This window comes from Malaya genurostris, chromosome 1 (assembly GCF_030247185.1).
Source record: "Malaya genurostris strain Urasoe2022 chromosome 1, Malgen_1.1, whole genome shotgun sequence".
NCBI lineage: Eukaryota > Metazoa > Arthropoda > Insecta > Diptera > Culicidae > Malaya > Malaya genurostris.
This window is the reverse complement of record NC_080570.1, coordinates 100,612,308-100,630,895: the sequence shown is the minus strand read 5'-3', so window position 1 is coordinate 100,630,895 and position 18,588 is coordinate 100,612,308. Positions and strand designations below refer to the sequence as shown.

Sequence of the window (18,588 nt, the reverse complement as noted above, 5' to 3'; positions counted from 1 at the left end):
GCTGCCTTCGTACAAACTCCACTAAGGAGTAAGTATGTAACAGAAGCTTGGTAATACTCGTTCTAGAACTATCTGAGCGAGAGGATCAACGAGGATGAATAATATCTGCTGAACTCCGTGTGCAAATCAATTGATTATTGCAGCGAACGTTAGAAATCTTCAAAACTGAAGAACTATCGTCAGATTGCCAAGAAGGGATTTTCGAAGTAGAAAACTCTTCCAAGGAATGCTTAACTTTATTCAATTTTCCAGTGTTTTAGACCGATTTTCAGCTTACATATCTAATAACAAATTCTACAAATCGCATAGGATGAAGAACGAAACGAACGAAACTTTTATTACACCTCATGCTGATATGCCCTACGCGCAAACATTACCGCGCCGAAATGGCTGGCTGATCGGTTCCCTTTCTATTATTTATTTAGGTTTAGCTTTAGCTGGTGGTAAGAAAATTCATCCGATTCGTTACACTCGTTGTTGCAAATTCAATTCCATTGTAAAAATTGTACAAAATCGAGGACACTTACAATCGCAGATGTACTCAATAAAGAGTAACTTTTACAAATGTCCAAGTATCAAGCTGAAAATTTGATAGAATATCAATGACAGATGTGACAACCTAAAAAACAAAAAAAAACAAATCGGGTTACTGAAAGCGCCACACGGTGGTTATTTCGGGAACTTTCGATCAAGGTGCCGACCCAGCACAAATTCCAAACAAACTTGGTCTTCAAGCAAAGCAAAGTCTTGGCGTTACATTTTTTGTGGAATTTGGCCTTTCTGTTTCCCACCTCCCTACTGGAAGCTGGTTCTTGAAACCAACGCATTTTGTTTTGGTGGTGTTGTTGTCAATAATATGTTAAGGTACGTTCATACCATTTCGATGCGCTCATGATATAATTATAGAAATTAGGTCTAATACTGGTTAGTTAGTTTTCAATCCGGAGCAGAGAAATCAAAAGTTCTAAAAGTATAGGCAACCGTTGGATAATATTATTGCATTGTGTTGAAAAACGAAATGATTATTTAAACTTATATCGTTGAAATAAAGTGATATAAATTATCTCTGTGAAGTGTATTTAAAATCTTTTAATGTAGTTTTAAATAGACTTTTTCAATTTGTTGAGTTTTTATATATTAACGCGCGCAATTTCTTGCCTTTTCCATCTCATCATTGAAGAACTCGCCGTATGATACAACGAAAATCGTCTGATGAGTAATAGTAACTCTTTGCATATGAATAATTGCTCTATTCTATAGCAAAAATATTCAGACACTACGTACAAAGAGTATAGTTGGCTGTTTCTAGAGACTGAAGGTTTAGATACGATTGTTAAGAATTATGCCGTTGAACGCCATCTGGAGTATTGGTAAGATCGAAAAATGTTTTTAAATAACATAAGCAGATCGATTGACCAGATAGAAGTCGATTACTTGATATTCCTTTCTATATGATAAAAACAACATGTAACCGAATAAATAATGGTATGTAGTGCAATTTGAACTGTATGTTCATATGTCTGTGACAACATGTTTACTTTTACAATTCAATCTGTATTGCATTAGCTGTTGAATTAAATAGGCTTTTTGTCGCTAACACAATAATCGTATTATTATCAAGAATTTTTAAATATAAGCGACTACGAACTGCATAATAAAACATCAAGAACTGCAAATACAATGCATTTTAACCTAGATTCGAACCGCTCTCGATCAAACGCAAAAGGAGGCATCCCAGAAATTGCAGTCTCGAGAATGTTTATGTTTACGAATATTTGAAATGCCTCACGTTCGTCGAGCTTTATTTAAATGAACTGCAAAACGAACTGTTGAAAATATTACTACTTTCCGTCGGACCGAACATAACAAAACGTTGCAATACAACCAATAATCTATCGTTTTTTGGCATCGGATTTAATTTATTTCATGTTTAAGCTGCTCCTGAAACACGAGAGATTTATTACCATACAACCGCCCATTCGCTCAACCTGCGGACGGCCAAATATCGTAAACAATGAAGTCTGCCGGCCATGGAAAAATAGTAATAACTCACAATTTACAGCGTTCTCATACAGACTAGTTGACTGTCTGTAGCACGGAAGGGGCTACCGACAAACACTTATCGTCAGTAACCTTCGCAGTAGTGACACGTAATTAAACAAGCTGATATAGCCTATAGCAATGCAGCAGTAGTAACATTTCCCGAAAAATACACGAGATCTCGTGATAAGACACCGTCCGTCTCCATCAAATACCATGGCGAAGTAGACGCCTGCAGATTCACGAACTGATATACATTCAGTCAATAATGTACCGATAGATCCTAAAACTGTTCATAAATATACGAAACGGTTGCGAAACAGTGCGGTTTTGAGATTTGCAAAGATTTGCTAAATTCGGCAGAGTGGCATAATCTGGTGTTTGTCAGAAATAGTTATATTTTTCTTCATCCCACATATTTATCTCTAGCGAGAATCGTTTTTTTAAGTGATGGGTGTAAAGTATCACAACGCATGAATTGAGATTGCTATCCGGTCACGGTGAGAATATTGCAAAATAAACGATGCGCAGTATCTCGCTCGGCTACAATAACACTTAACCAGTGCACAGTTCGGAGTCTGTCGTTTTGAATGTGGTTGTGATTGTCAGGTGAAAACTGCTTCTCACCCGATATGTCATACCAGTCTCATAAGGATTGAGTTGAGTCAAAGATCTCTTTCACGCTCATCACTAGATGCTTTCTGTCAAGCAGACACACTCGGTTTCATTCAGTTTTTCCTACAGGAGAAAATAACCGACTTGCGGTACGTGCCGCGCCGTGTTAATGTGGTCGAAAGGAAATGAAAAATTTACCGCCGATATTTATGGTACACATTATTGCTATTTCACATTTTTGGGACTAATTTCTCACAACTTTATTAGCATCGTTACCATATGTTAACATGCGGTCCGAAACCCAGCTGGTGGTAAGATCATGTACAGATGTTTGGACAACTTCTCCGTATAAAAATTCTTTCGGTTTTCATAACAACCGCGAGCTAAATGGAAGTAGGATACCAATATACTTGAATTCTCTGTGAAATGATTTACTAATAACGAGTAGAGGATTTATGAACTAATATTTCATTATAATTTTTTTACGATTTTCCTGATTGAAGAAAAGCAAGAAACAGATGATTTATGTAATTCTATCTATAGATAGTCTCTACAAACAAATGCTACCTGATTATCTGTTTAAATTTATAGAGGTAGTTTTAGGCTCAAATTTTTTTTCAGCAGTTTTCATTTACACGGCCTATTACATGGAATGAAAAGTCCCGAGCCCAACAAAGAAAACCGTGAAAACGTTTTTATTCTACAATATAATCTCCATCTATACTTGACCCATCGGTCCTCCAACATTTTGAAGCCCTTTGAAAAAAAAATTGTCAAGGCCTTTAAAATAGGCTTCCGTGTCTGTAATGACCACAGCATTCGACGATAATTCTTTTGAGGTTTGGAAATAGATAATAATCGATGGGGGCCAGGTTTGGAAAATGCGGGGGATGGTGGACCAATTCGTACCGCAAATCATTCAATTCCACCGTTGTGTTTATGCATGAATTCGATGTTGTTTCTTTTTCCATAGCTTGATGAAAACTAGAACTCGTCTGACATAATCAACTGTTATTCAAACACTACTGAGTGGAACACTGGTGGATCCATGTAATATACAGTGCGTTAATTGTGTGAAGATTTCTCTATTATTTTTGTTAAGCATACGATATTTATTTCATGCATCTTAACATACCGAAATTTATTGAAGAAATTATAGCGTTGTTTATAAGTATATTTTGGCTATCATCGTAATTCGATAACATTACTTGAATAGATAGAACTGATTACAATATATAAAAACCTGTTTTAATCCACCTAGTGGTGTAATGATGCCTTTCTCATATCAATCATACTATCATATATAATACTGTGGTATTCTTCAAAATAATTTTCTTCGAATCTTAAAAGAATAACCGAAATCGGTTTGTTTGACCGTCTACTGATAAAAACTATCAATTGGAAAAGATTTGAGGTCGACTTAGAAATTTTTTTAAGGTTTCTCCTCATTTCCAGTGGTGGTATACAATTTTTAACCCACTTTACTCTATATTTCCGGATCCGCATGAAATTCAGGAATTACGCATGGGACCACAGGACCTTTCATTTGAACCTAAGTTTGTGAAAATCGGTCGCGCCATCTATGAGAAAAGTTAGAACACATATTTTCTTTTTTTTTGCACATTTTACCCCAAAACTCCCGAGCCGGAAGTCGGATCCAAATAATTTTCAGGAATTTTTTATGGGACCTCAAGGCCTTTCATTTGAATCTAAGTTTGTGAAAATCGGTTCAGCCATCTCTGAGAAAAAATAGTGCAAAAAAACATTACATACACACATACGCACATACATGGAATGGTTTACAAAGGCCGCACGAATCGCAATCCTGCTCGTTTTACCCCAAATGTACAGCAGTTTTGGGGTTTCCTATAGCATTCCAATCTTGGTAAAACTTCTTGCAAGTTTGCTAAATCTAGCTTGTCTTATGTAACAAAGTCTGGAAAATCGAATGGAAGAACCTACACTGGCCGCACGAAACGTTTTGATGACTATTTTACCCCATTTCCTCCATTTTATGGTATTTTATAGTAAATCGGTCTTAAATCATGGTAAAACTTATTGGAAGTTTACTAAATCTAGCTTATCTTATGTAAAAAGTCTGTAGAGCCGAATGGAAGAGCCTACAGTGGCCACACGAAACGTTCTGGTGACTATTTTACCCAATTTTTCCATTTCATGATATCTTATTGTAAATCGTCCTTAAATCTCGGTAAAACTTATTGGAAATTAACTAAATCTAGCTTATCTCATGTAAAAAAGTCTGTAGAACCGAATGGAAGAACTTACACTGGTCGCACGAAACGTTTTCATGACTATTTTACCGAGATTTAAGGACGATTGAAAATAAGATATCATGAAATCCCAACCCCGCACATAGGGTCAGAAAGTTTTTCTGGCCCGAAGAGGCGAATGACATGAATGTTAAAGCCTCTATAATTGAAACAAAAAAAAAGATATCATAAAATGGAGAAATGAGGTAAAATAGTCATCAAAACGTTTCGTGCGGCCAGTGTAGATTCTTCCATTCGATTCTCCAGACTTTTTTACATAATATAAGATAGTAAGTTTTTTACATAATATAAGATAGTTTCCGTAAGCTTTTAACGTGGTTCGCTTAAGACTTAAAGGTGATTAGGATGAAAATTTCACATATTGGAGGCATTGGGGTAAAATAGCCACCAAAACGTTTCGTGCGGCCATTCGATTCTACAGACATTTTTACATAAAATCAAGCTATTTCAGTAGACCGCTCTCGATTTCTTTTCTAGTTACAGAACAAATACTATCGAAAACCCTAAAACTGCTGGGTATTTGAGGTAAAACGAGCAAAATGGCGATTCGTGCGGCCATTAAAAACCATTCCATTGAATTTCTTGGACTTTTTTTCATAAGAAACACTCTTGTTGTTGCCTTTTTCCATGGCTCCCGATTTCTTTGCGGGTTTGCTGGTTTTTTCCCACTGTACAATGGATGAAAAACAATTTTGTGTTTTAAGAAGAAGGAAGGAGAACGTGTTGATGATTCTGAACAGTGTTTGATCATGTTTAAACGTAGCAAACCGGAATTTTTACGTCGATATGTGATAATGAATGAAACATGGATCATCTGAGTGAACAGCAAACGGTGAACCTCGTCCAAAAGCACAACAATCGGCTGGTAGTTTTATGGCCAGTACTACGATCCTACTGACAATAAGAATTCTTCCCGGCTTCGTGGCTCGAACATACGACTATTGGCTTGTAAGACCAGCGCCCTATGCATTGAACCGCCAACCCGGGTTATCGCTGAAACTGAGGCCTATTTTGAGGAATTGAAATTGAAATTGAAATTTGAAGAATCGTTCTGCAAAAGTGGCATTGAAATGTTAGAGCGGCGCTGGAATGATTGCGTTGCTCTTGATGGAGATTACGTTGATGAATAAAGTTAATTTTGAACCAAAAAAAATCGTGTTCTCTTCGTTAGTCCCGGGACTTTCCAGTCCATGTGTTAATGTAACAATTCAATTTCCTTGCACTGTTATCATTAAAGCTTCGTTACACTAAAATATAGCATTGAATGCCAATATATAACACGGCGAAAAGTTGTTGTGAGATACTGCTTCATTACATTTAGAATGCAAATTCAATGCACATTACTTTAAAGTATGTATGATTAGTATAATTGTACATTAACAATGTAAAACTAGAGTTGTGAATGTGCAGTGATATAATGCATATAATGCTACTTAGGCAACAAACAATGGTGGACAAACGAATGAACTTCATCTGAATTACTCCCCGATTTCCAGTTCCGGAAGCACCGAAAGTACTTTTCAAAAAATAACAGAATGGAATTTACATATCTCTTATAATCACATCGATTTCTCTTATAAACGTGTATGAGAAAAGTATTATTATACCGCTAGGTAGATTAACACAAGCTTTCTATCGATTTTTATGGCATCAAAACGTTGTTTGCGGTAAGCTCTCCTTGTATGCTTTCACTCGATTTTTATAGAGGCTGTAACCTTACGGTCATTCGCCTCTTCGGGCCAGAATGGGGGTCATTCGTCTCTTCGGGCCCTATGTGGGGGGTTGGGGATCAAACCCATGTGGGCTGCGTGAAAGGCATCGACTAACTCATTATCCTATACCCGTCCCCATCCATTTTCTTTTCTGTGAGTTTTTCAATTAATTTCTGCAATCTAACAAAATAGCTGAAAGTTGTGAAAACAAACGAATACTGGAATATAGCAAGTAAATTCACGATAAAAGTATTTATTGGACAAAGACAATTGACTAACACAAGTGGAACTCGCACACTTTCAGTTACTCAGCAAGCTGTTTCCTAGCGTGTTAAAATTCTGGAAACGACTTCAAACCAAAGTTTTTGGGTGCCATACGAATGGAAGCAAAGTGATGTTGGGAGGCGTTTTTACGTATGAATTGCTCTCTGCATGACAAATAAAACATGTAAGATATTGTGAAAAGGGATGAATTGTTGTCAAAATTTACCGTTAAACGCTTAAATGGGAAGAGCTACTTCAAACGCATATTGCTTCATCAAATTTTTACCTATTCCGTGAATTGGCACGTAGCCTTTTTGAACTACGATTCACTTCATAAGTTTAATTGAAAAATAGTATCAATTCATGGATTGACTCCACCAAGCTTATACACATCACTACTAACGAGCAACAGAAAGAGCAAAGGAATGAAAATGCATCAAACAGCGAAAATGAAATTTTAGCGAAAACTTGATACTTGTGTGCACGCACACGTTCAGTTGTGTTCTGTTTCATTCAAAATAGTTAAAATTCACCAAATTTGCTAAGCAAAATAGATTAGGGCATTGAGCGAAAAAAGTGGACAAAAGCTCAAGTGAAAAAAGTGGAAAACAATGTTCATTGGAACTCGTTCAATCAAATTGCTTTAATAGAATCATAATTACAGAAAAAAATTAAAATTTACCTGTAGACATCATTCATTTGATTTTCATTCTACCAACATGAATTATTGGATTCTATAATAAAACATTATAAGCTAACAATTTTTTCTATGCCTTTCAAATAAAATAGCATAAAATCTTGAATCATAATTAATCTTAAAAACAAAACTTAAATTGCTTAGCGGTATAAGTTGATCTGTTTAATTTTGCACTTAGCAGTTAAATTTGAACTGCTATGCATTGATGAGTCTAAAACGAAACGTAAATAAAAGTAAAACGGTTATGTGCCCTAAGTACAAACATAGGATAACATCTACATGAACTTAAAATCTATGAAAATTTAATTGAACCCATTTTGCGAAATAATGTGTTCTGAAAGTATGATATGTGTGAAACGCATACTCAAGCTTATATTCATTAAAATCTTTGTGTTTATGATAGACGAAAGGCAGATTTTCAATCACAATATCCACCGGGAAATATGATTTAAGGGAAAGAAATAACAAAACAAATGCTAGAAGATATACACATCTATTTACCACTATCTGGAAACGGAAATCATCTTTCCCTTTTAATACTACACTAATCCAGTATACTATATTGAAGCAAATGATGCCATTATTAGCTAAATCGGATGATTTGAAATCATTTCAGGTTCACTACCGAGCATTAACAAAATATTTATCTCTCGTATATAGCGGGATCCCTCATGCGAAAAGAGGAAAATTTCACATTGCACGGATGAAATTTGGATGATTATAGATTTATTGCCATTCGATCAACATTCTAGCTAACGTTGATGATAGCTCTCGAAATACATTTTTTCCTGGAGGCAAACAGCAAAGTGCTAAAGTACTTTTCACTAAGAGACGGTTTCGAAATTGACCTTTTTGGAATACAGCATCGCACACCGGACGCTGTGGGCAGAAGTTTGCCAAGGGATAGGCTATTTGAAAACGGAGCGTAACATCATTAAAATTAAAGCACCATCAGTAAATACCACAACGAAATTGTACGCTCGATCCGTGATCGTAAGTAAGATGATGAAAGTTTGTCGAGGGGGGTTTGGTGGGACGTATGCTACGAAAATAAGCAACTTCTGTGCAGATCAACCCGCGGATAAGAAAACAAACACTTTTGCCATAACAACTTAGAAGAGTGCGATTAGAGAGACTGATTGAACAGTTTGTTTTCATTTGAGACAGTTCTTATACATGTCTGTTTTGACTAGAATACGTCTCACTTCAGTATTGGGGTACCTTTTTAAAATTTTCCCTCTGGGAGAGTGATAAGTTTTTGATCGTGAATATTTTTAGTGTTATGGCATAATGATAAATAACTCAAAATTATAGTTTTCTAAGATGTTCGGAACCAATATGCTTTATATGGTATGAAATATCAAGAAAAAAATTATCCGTTTCGTCCATTCCAGCCTGTGCAGTAGACTGAGCGGAAGTGAATCATTGGCACGTAATTTCGGACGGTCCAGGTTCAGAATCTTGGAGCTGATTCCAGTTCTACGGTTCATAATTTAGTTCTAGACAGGTTCCGAATTCAGATAAAAAAAATATAATCCATTACGACTCCATTTCAACAATTTAGTTCCAGAATCCCAGTTCAAAATTCAAGTCTATAATTGCAGTTTCACAATTTAGGCCCAAAACTTAGTTTCAAATCTCAGTTCCAAAACCCAGGTCCAGAATTTTGGAGCTGGTACTCAATTTAAGACCTGGATTCTGGAATTTGAACTGAATTCTTGATCTAGATCCTGGGACTAAACTCTGGAATTGGAGCTGAGTTTTTGAGCTGAGCCCAAATTCTAGAATGGCAACTGAATTCTGAAGCTGAACTCTGGAACTGACTTGAACCTAGATTCTGGTGTGAACCTGAGTTTTAGTTCCTGAATCTATTTTCAGATCTCGGTTCCAGAATCCAGGTCTACAAATCATTTTTAAAATTAGGGTCTAGAATTTAGTTCTAAAATTCAGATTTAGAATTATGATCCAAAGCTCAGCTTTTAGAGTCCTGGTCTAGAATTTAGTTTCAGAAATGCTGGAATTGGGCCTGGATTCTGAATCTGAATACTGTACTTGATTTCTGAGACTTCTGAATTATGAATTCTGGATTTGGAACTAAATACTGAACCTGAAATATTGGAACTGAATTCTGGTCCTGAATTTTTAAACTGGATTCTAGAAGAGTGTTCTGAATCTGGATTGGAGAGCTATATTCTAAACCTGAATTCTGGAAGCAATATTAAGGTTTCAGACTTCGATTGCAGCGTTTAGTTCCAAAATTCTACTTCGGAATCAAATTCCACTTTGCAGGTACAGAATTCCAGAATCCAGAACGATTTAATGGATTTAGACCTGATCCGGAACTTACTTTATAGCTATTCTAGTTCCTGACGTTTGAATCATGAACCTGGAAGTTCCAGTTTCTGATCATGAACCTAGTGCTGGACCTGTATCTGAATTTATCGTATCACGTATCCACAGTAAGAGGTTCATTTCCAGGATCTGGACTTGGACCAATAATATGGTAAATCGAGATTCAACTTTTACATGCGAGGTGAATGCAATGAACAGTGTTGAACAATCCTTTTGATTCATATTACCTAGAGTGCCTAGACATTTTTGACAGTAAAGGTTACGAAACTGCCAACATTTCAGGTTAAATGTTTTGAGTTGTTGCCAACATTGTAAATGAGTCACTCTGGTTATACGCAGTTTTTGGAAAAAATCAAATTTTCGAATATCGCGACTGAAATTTTCATAAGTGACTATTTTGTTCACTGCAGAAAAGTTCTGTACTGATTTTATGAGAGCAGAATTCTCACTGAAACTGATTTCACATAGAAAAAAATCAGTTGTGAAAAGTTCACTAGCGAACATGCTGCTCGATGGTATTTATGAAAAACCTGTTTTAATCCACCTAGTGGTGTAATGATGCCTTTCTCATGTATAATATTGTGGTATTCTATTCAAAAAATTTCTCTTCGATTTTTGAAAGAAATCAAGAGATTGTTTGTACAATAACTAGTATAACAGACAGAATAAAACAGTGCTTTGATTGCGTAGGTCATCCTTAAGAAAACAAAGTGGGTTCACTATTATATGCACTTCCGGCATCGGAACCCGAGAACCGGTATAATCAAAGTCGGTTCGTACGGCCCCCAACTAACATGACATACAAACTCTATTAGTACGCACTCTAAATTACGATTTAAATGTTTGTTGAATCCGAAAATATGCAATTTTTGGTAGGATCATAAGACCTTTCAATTGACCCTAAGATAACATTTATAACTTTTTACTTTTTTATTTATGACTTCTGGTCAGTCAGTAATTTTTACTTTTTTCGGTATTTTAACGATATCAAACTAACTAGAGATTATAAGAGGAGAAAGAATATGAAATCATAGAGCCATAGTACTCAAGGAAGAGCAAGGATGTGAAGAATAAAGTGCGGAAAAGTGAGACGTGACAAGGGTCATTTAAGTAAGCAGAAGGCTTCTCGTATCTAAACTTTTACCTTCTACCAAAGGAGTCGAACTTAGGCATCTTAAAGATACGAGTCATCCGAGTCTCTGATATGTCAGAAAGTAAAGGCAAAGGTCGTTTGCCATTTACTGTCCGAACCGGCAAAAGTAAAGTTACGAGAAGTTGTCACATTCTGCCCACGACGGTTTCTCACACAATGTGTTTCATTGTGTTGATATTTTCTCATCTCTATACAGTTAGTTATAACACCGGAATGGAAGATTTGTCCGAAACTATTGCTTGAGTGCCTGGAGTTGTAGCGTATGGCTATGCGTCCCAGGGTTTCACTAGTCGGTTTTTCAAGTGATCACATAACCTTTCTATATGAGAAAGGCAAAAAGTTCGCACATTGAATACGGTAACAGAGGTATTTTGACCCACTTTAGGATTGATTTTATTTTGGCCCACTTTGAATAAATATCCACCAAATGTTGTAATATCTTTGAAAAACCCTTCCGCAATAGGTAATTTAATGTGTTTACCTTCAAATTTATGTAACATGAGTTACTTCACATCAATTAAATCCGATAAAATCGATAAAGTTTGTTAGGCGGGCCAAAATATATGAAGTGGCCAAAATACCTCTGTTACCCTATATCTGATGAATAAATTCGCAGATGAACGACAACTGAACCATTGTTACCATTTAGATGGATTCCCCTGTGTACAATAGACTGACATTTTAAAATCGCACATCGAACCGAGCAGATTAAATAAGAAAAATCGGAGACGCTAGAAAAGTTGTGAACCAAAGTCATTGTAAACTGGTTCACTTAACCACATCTTATTTACGATAACAACCTAAACTAAGGAATCAGATATGAAACCTCATTTTCAACAAGGCCAATAGCACCTACCTCTTCCTCTCTACTCGTGAATTAGGACCCATCAGATGGTACCCTAAAGCCATCGGAGTGGCTAAATGCCCGAGAAGTACCCCTTGCATGGCAACGGTGGAAAATGCACATTGATGTCGTCAGTCAAATTGGCAAGGTACGACTGTCAATCCACCCGAATGCTGAAACTGGACAACCGAGACGGTCATCAGCGAATAACCACCGAGCTTTCCAGTCAACCCGATAAGAGTTTCCCACCGCCACCCAAATCTAGCCGGCCGGCCGAATACAATTGAGTCACACACACACACACATACACTAACAAATTGTAAGTAGGAATAAAAAGTTGAAAAAAAGTTGAGACCGTGTTTGAGCTTCTGATTGAGTACCCTGTAGCAGGGATGCAAACGGTAGCGGTAGAATACATTTAAGGACTATTCACACATATCCGGTCCGGTTCAGTACCGGCACGACACCGTGCACGGATACTGATATTATTTCATTCGTTTTCTATGCACACAATCACACCTATCCGGCACCGTGCCGTTTCAGTGCAGCTCGCCGTCAGTGTAGCGTCCGTCCGGCAAACTTAAATTCGTCGTCACCGATATTTTTTATTTTCACTGAAGTCGGTATGTCATTGCATTGGCTGTGCCGGAACGGAAACAGCACGGAAACGGAACGAAAGGGTTTCGATAAAAAAGAACACTGACGGCGCTCTGAAGGCACTTTCACTGAACCGTCACGGAACTGAAATGTGTAAATAGTCCTTTATCCTTGTACATTCTACACATTCAAAATTCTACAGCCTGCTACAACTGCTTGATGGTACATTTACCGCAGAGAGAGTACCAGCGACAATCAGAACGGTACAGGTAGAAACAAATTTTGCTCTACTTCATTCTACCGTTTCTTGATGGTAAGGCCTTGTACTGCTGTTTGAAACTCCCGTAGATTTCAAAAATGTACAGTAGCTTCCTACCGCCAACGAAAAAAAGTATTCTACTGCGGACAAAAATGTACTCTACTGCGGATGAAAAAGTACTTTACAGCTGCGGACGATGTATTCTCCCGCTGTACTTTACGGTGTTTGCTCAGAAGGTGTGTAGTGGAAGGTTGATTTAATTAATCTTTCACATGCATAAGTATTATTTTTGCGTAAAGACGAACTATTTATCTATTTGAACAACTGATTATATTTTATTGAACTAGGAATTCGTTGATATTATTCTTTAATCTTTTTGAACGATGCAATTTGTTATCTGGTATCAAGATCTGTTTTTACATGAAGAATTGCATTTGCATGAGCCTATCTTGTAAAATTTTTGTGTTAACTATATTTTATGTGTAGAATATCCCAGACTAATAAAAGATTAAAATTTATAGCTATAGAAATGCATTCATCTTACATAGGGTTGTTGTACTAATAATCATTTCATTTATGGAGCTAGCACGTTATTTTGAGGATTACGCGACTACCAATCGAATCGAATGAAATATCTTTTTTTCGGCTCTGAAAAATCAGGTTACGGCATAATTGTGCATAATACTGGTGTTATTATCTTTACGAATGCATTCATAATGCACCATTTTTCAGATTATTGAGATACGGAGCTGAAATGAATGAAGGTACCGTTACCCTACTCAGAAAAAGAAATCAAGTTTTCTTAAGCGGGCAATTTCATTTTTTTCTTGAATTTTTATTTCTAGTTATATCTTTATTTCAAACGTATGCATTTCTAAGGGATTCTTCAAAGAACTTTTTTAAGTCTCTTCAACGGATACACAGAAGCCTTTTCATGTAATCTAGCCATGCATACAACATATTTAGGCTGTGTTTACAACCCAATAGGAGCTAGGTTTAATCAAATAAGGACAAGAAGAAATTTGATTTCCTCTTCGAACCATTTGTCGATGTTACTATCTTTGAAAATGTATTTTTATTGAACGATCAGAATTGCTTGTACAACTCTTTCCCAACTAGAAAAATCAAATGTCGAGTTTAAAGAAATCGTTAAGTATTTCGCTACGTTTAGAATTTCAGTGACTCGAAGTGGAAATCATTTTTCGTCAGAAATTTTTTTTTAGTAAATTCCAAGCAAAAGAATAATTCATCGTAAAATCTATAAAAGCTGCGTTGAATTTTAATTGATTCCGGTAAACATGAGGATAAAAAATACAAATGGTAAACTTTTGTTTAGAATTCTAGCGATCATCATCAGCACAAATTAAATTTCGGATAATTACATAATTTACTAAAATTGAAAAGCTAATAACGATTTCAGAAAGATATAGTCTTCGATATCTGAATATTTTCCATGTTTTGGACAGTAAGCCTAATGTTTTTTCGAGCACACTTAAATAAATCGATTTTGTGGGACCAAAGATGATATTTTACCAGGTTTTAATCCAAACCGACCAAAATAGCTACCAAACTCATGCATTTACAATTTTTATGTAAATGTCCTCAAACTTCAGTATGGAGTGATAAATAATTCAGTATAAAGTCGAATTGAGTTTACTTGTCGATCAATTAAAGTCCAGAAAACATGAATAATTTATTGAACTAATCGCAAAGTCACTGTGCGAACTAAGTGAACTGATACAAACAGTATAAGACTCTCGGCCCTACGAGCCTCTATTCAAAAGTTAATTCTCACAGCGATTACATAATTTCTTTATTTGAAATACATAAATAATTCTGCAACTTAATAATTTTACTTCAAAACATTTTTTGTTCGAGAAAAATAATTCATTAATACCCTCTGGCAAACCCAACCATTAATACCTCCTGGCAACGATCAAAAGCTATGCCAATTCAAACACGCCACTTAAACACTGCGCCTACTGTGTGATAACGAAACATGTTGACAATTCGCGACTACGAAGTTGAGTTTGACAGCTTATGTGTGTGAAGTGGAAGTAAACAAGCAGAAGTAAAAAAGTGCTAAATTTTAAACGTACCGTTTTTATCGATTTTCGCTTTGCTGTTTGAAATGGTTAGTCCTGGTGTTTTTTAAAATCTTCGAAAATACTAATTATGTTAAATAATATAAAATAATCGCTATGGGCGATGCCTATTTTTCCGTCTTAAAAACAGTGATCGGTATCTGAAGAAAAGTAAACACAATTTCAGAACAGCATTTATGAATGAAAATCTATCACTATGTTTCAAAATTATTGAGATTGTTTTAGAATAACATGTTTTCTACTCGTGGTGTAATTTTTTCATATAAGTGTTTCCTTTAAATGTGAAAATAATTCATTTTTCGATTCATCATTAGGAGCCGTCAAAAAGTGATACGTTTAGTGTATGTGTGAACTTGTCGGATGTTTTCAGCTACGCTGCTGGAGGAAGCCGCTTGATAGTCGAAGGTGAAAGAGTATTCAAGGCTGGGCACCTTCTGATAGTTGGAATAGATGAGGTCCACAATGATGGATTTGGCATATTTTCCACTTGTCTGCAGTCATCCTCTCCAAGTGCCGAGCCGCATACAATAAAAATTCGCACCGGCAAAGAGTTCTCTACTTGGTCATTTTTATGTACTTGCAAAGCCGGTAATGGAAAATGCAAACATGTGATGGCAGTTCTGAATCATTTATTAAGGTTTGTTTACTGAATATCCGTGTGAAATTATCAATCACAAATTTTTTTCTTGTTATAGAAATCCAGTTATACCTTTGCTCACTGTAACAGATTTGAAACAGAGGTGGGGCAAAATCGCTGCAAAAACTGCCTCAGATATATACAAGGCAACAAAATTAAAGGATCTGTGTTTCAGTAAACAATGGTTAGGTGATACAGCACTAACTAATATTGCTCTAAACGAATCTAACTTTGAAGAAACCCCTGAAAAAAAAATTCGCTTGAACAGCAATTTTCGCAGTATTGAAACTGATGAGTCAGAAAATTCCCAGATTTTGAATCACTTTGTGAAAGGTATTTTAATGTTTCTAATAATGTTTGTTGAGTTTTGACTTGATTTTGTATTTTTCAGCTTTTCCCGAATGTTCTCTCTCCTACGAGATACACGGTAGACCAACAAATACAAACGTGCCCAAAATATTAAGTAAAAAACCCGATATATCTGAAGAGCTACTGTTGATGGGGGTAAATAACCATAGACAATCTACGGACTCATTATGTTCTTTGGTATCATATGATGAGGATATTAGTTCAGCAACACTGAAAGCATATCTGAGCCAACTTTTTGAAACCAATCGATACATAGAGTATAAATATTTGATCGGACCTCTAGAAGCTGACTTGTGTACATTTTACGAACTGAAAGTTTGTGTATCTTCCCGTGAGAGCATCGGAATTTGCCTACGAACTCTTCATCAAAATTCAAAAGAATGGATTGAAGAACGAAGTCTCCGGATCACTGCCTCGAACGCTTATCAACTATTTACGTACTATGTATCACAAACTTGTAAAGGGAAAGACTGGAAACGAAAACTGACAAAACTTATTATTCCTAAAGAATTCAACTCACCTGCGATTGATCACGGTAAAAAATGTGAAGCAAAAGCAATGCTTGCATACGAGAAATCCACGGGGAAAAAAGTTTCACGGTGTGGATTAGTCATACCACCGCGTGTGCCTTGGATTGGATGTTCTCCAGATGGTTTGGTTGTTGAGGAACGGAAAATAATTGAGATAAAATGTCCATTTGTAGGAAAAACCTTAGGAATTCGTGATACAATTGAAAATTTGCCGTATATAACTAAAAACACCTCGATACTTCGTAAAAATCACCAGTACCATGCCCAGGTACAACTAAATATGTTCATTCTTGAATGCACTTCAGCAGATTTTGTTATTTATTCTGAATTTGACGAACAGTGTTACATCATTAATATTAATTATGATGAAGAATTTGTTGTAAATATGCTAAATAGCTTGAAAGAGGTGTACTTTAATGTTTATTTGAAGAACCTTTACACACTGAAGAATTAAAACGAATTATTAAAACAAAACGAACTAAAATCTTTTATTTGACAATATCGGATTCGATAAATTAACAATTGCACAAGCAATAATTATGAGTTCATCTAATACAGGAACAAATCTTGAGTCTACCTTAGAATTAAAAAACGAAAATATTCTTATTCGCTGAATAGCGCGTTCAACGTGTACCCGTGCTGCTGCAATGGAGATGTTAAGAGTTGCATCCATTCTGCTTAACTGCTTCGCTGGGGCATGTAAAAATGGGGGTCTGACAAGTTTAATGCCTTTTTGTTCGCACTCTTTTCCAATCATGAAACCCTTGTCCGTCATCACTGCTTGACCTGGCTTGAACCGATCTAAAACCTTCTCCTCTAAAACAATTTGTTTGTCAGATGTTTTACCTCCATATCCTGCACTAATATAAATTATGCTTCCACCAGGTGACACACCCACCAAATATTTTGCCGTCTCACGTGATTTATAGTGCGAATATGTATTTATTCTGCAATGCAAACACTTGGGTTTCATTATTGAAATTTCAGTGCAGTCCAGCACAGCAACAACGTCTTCAAAATCAGGCCTAAAGTAATAGGGTGTATTGTTAGCAATTTGCTTCTCAGAAGGCCAGTATATAAGCGGTTTGAGAGCAGCACTCAGGTATGGTAAAGTTCTATGGAAACAAGACGAAATCGTTTGAGAGTGCAAACGAAATATACCCGATATACACCGAAATGTTAGATTAGTTTTTAGTTTGATAAAAACAATCAGTACTTCTTCTTCTAAGCTAACTGATGAATGAGGTTTGTCGCGGTATTGTTTCAAAAGCATAATAGCTTTGACAATGGAATCCAACATGATACGCGATTTCAGCCCCGTCCAAGCTAGCAATTCGTCATCGTTCTCAAAGGAAATCGCAAGAGTTCGTTTCAGATGAAGGTTTTTCAAATCAATGCTATCAACTTGAATGTGCTTTTCAACCATAACGCGTGCTACTTCATTGAATTCTTTGCCAGAATTTACTTCAGGTGACATAGTTCTTGCCTTTTTTCGTTTTTCAGGATTCTGCCGATTTGAGGCACGGATTGAGCGACAATCAATCAGTTTTTGTTTTAGTTCCGTAGTAGGAACACAAGGCAAATTTGTGTCGGGGATTGCAGAAGGCCTGAGAATTAATCTCTGTGTGGTACGGTTCATGCCTGAGAACAGAAACCTAGTTGCATTTGTCTGAATTTGAACTTAAACGTATTTAATACTTACTTGGGGGAAAGAAATTTATTGCAGAGAAATGTGAACTACATACACGAGCAGTTTTCGTTGGCTCGATTTTGATTCTGAGTCGTTGCAACCATGTCATGTATCGTTTTTTGTCTGACTTTTTAGGGAAGGAATGGAACGATATATCTGGTCGATATCTATTTTTGCAATCTGGAACATAACACATCGTTCGGCTCATCGACTTTTTTGTATTGTTGTTCTCATCAACAATATCAGAAAATCTGTTTGCGACCCCATCCGAACAACTTTTCACATCCATGATCTGCAGAATTCAGAGAAGAACAATTGCAAAAAAATCTCGATTACATTGTTCTGTTATATAATGAATTGGTATTTCATAATGAAATTTCCAAGAAAAATTGTTTTATCATAAAAAATTAAATATTCCCTTACCTATGCGGAT

At 36.1% G+C, this 18,588-nt stretch overlaps 2 protein-coding genes across 5 annotated transcripts in view; both read right to left on the bottom strand.

The window, feature by feature from the left end:
• The window catches only part of LOC131425244 (putative protein kinase C delta type homolog), a 190,858-nt gene that overhangs the window by 133,916 nt on the left and 38,354 nt on the right, over positions 1 to 18,588 (bottom strand). The gene's annotated exons all lie outside the window — the stretch shown is intronic.
• Positions 16,519 to 18,432, bottom strand: LOC131425245 (uncharacterized). The gene is made up of 2 exons (XM_058586976.1): positions 18,168 to 18,432; positions 16,519 to 18,106 (listed from the first exon to the last, which is right to left on the bottom strand). Exons 1-2 carry the CDS (start codon positions 18,361 to 18,363, stop codon positions 16,944 to 16,946), a joined length of 1,359 nt encoding a protein of 452 aa, XP_058442959.1. The 5' UTR covers positions 18,364 to 18,432; the 3' UTR covers positions 16,519 to 16,943.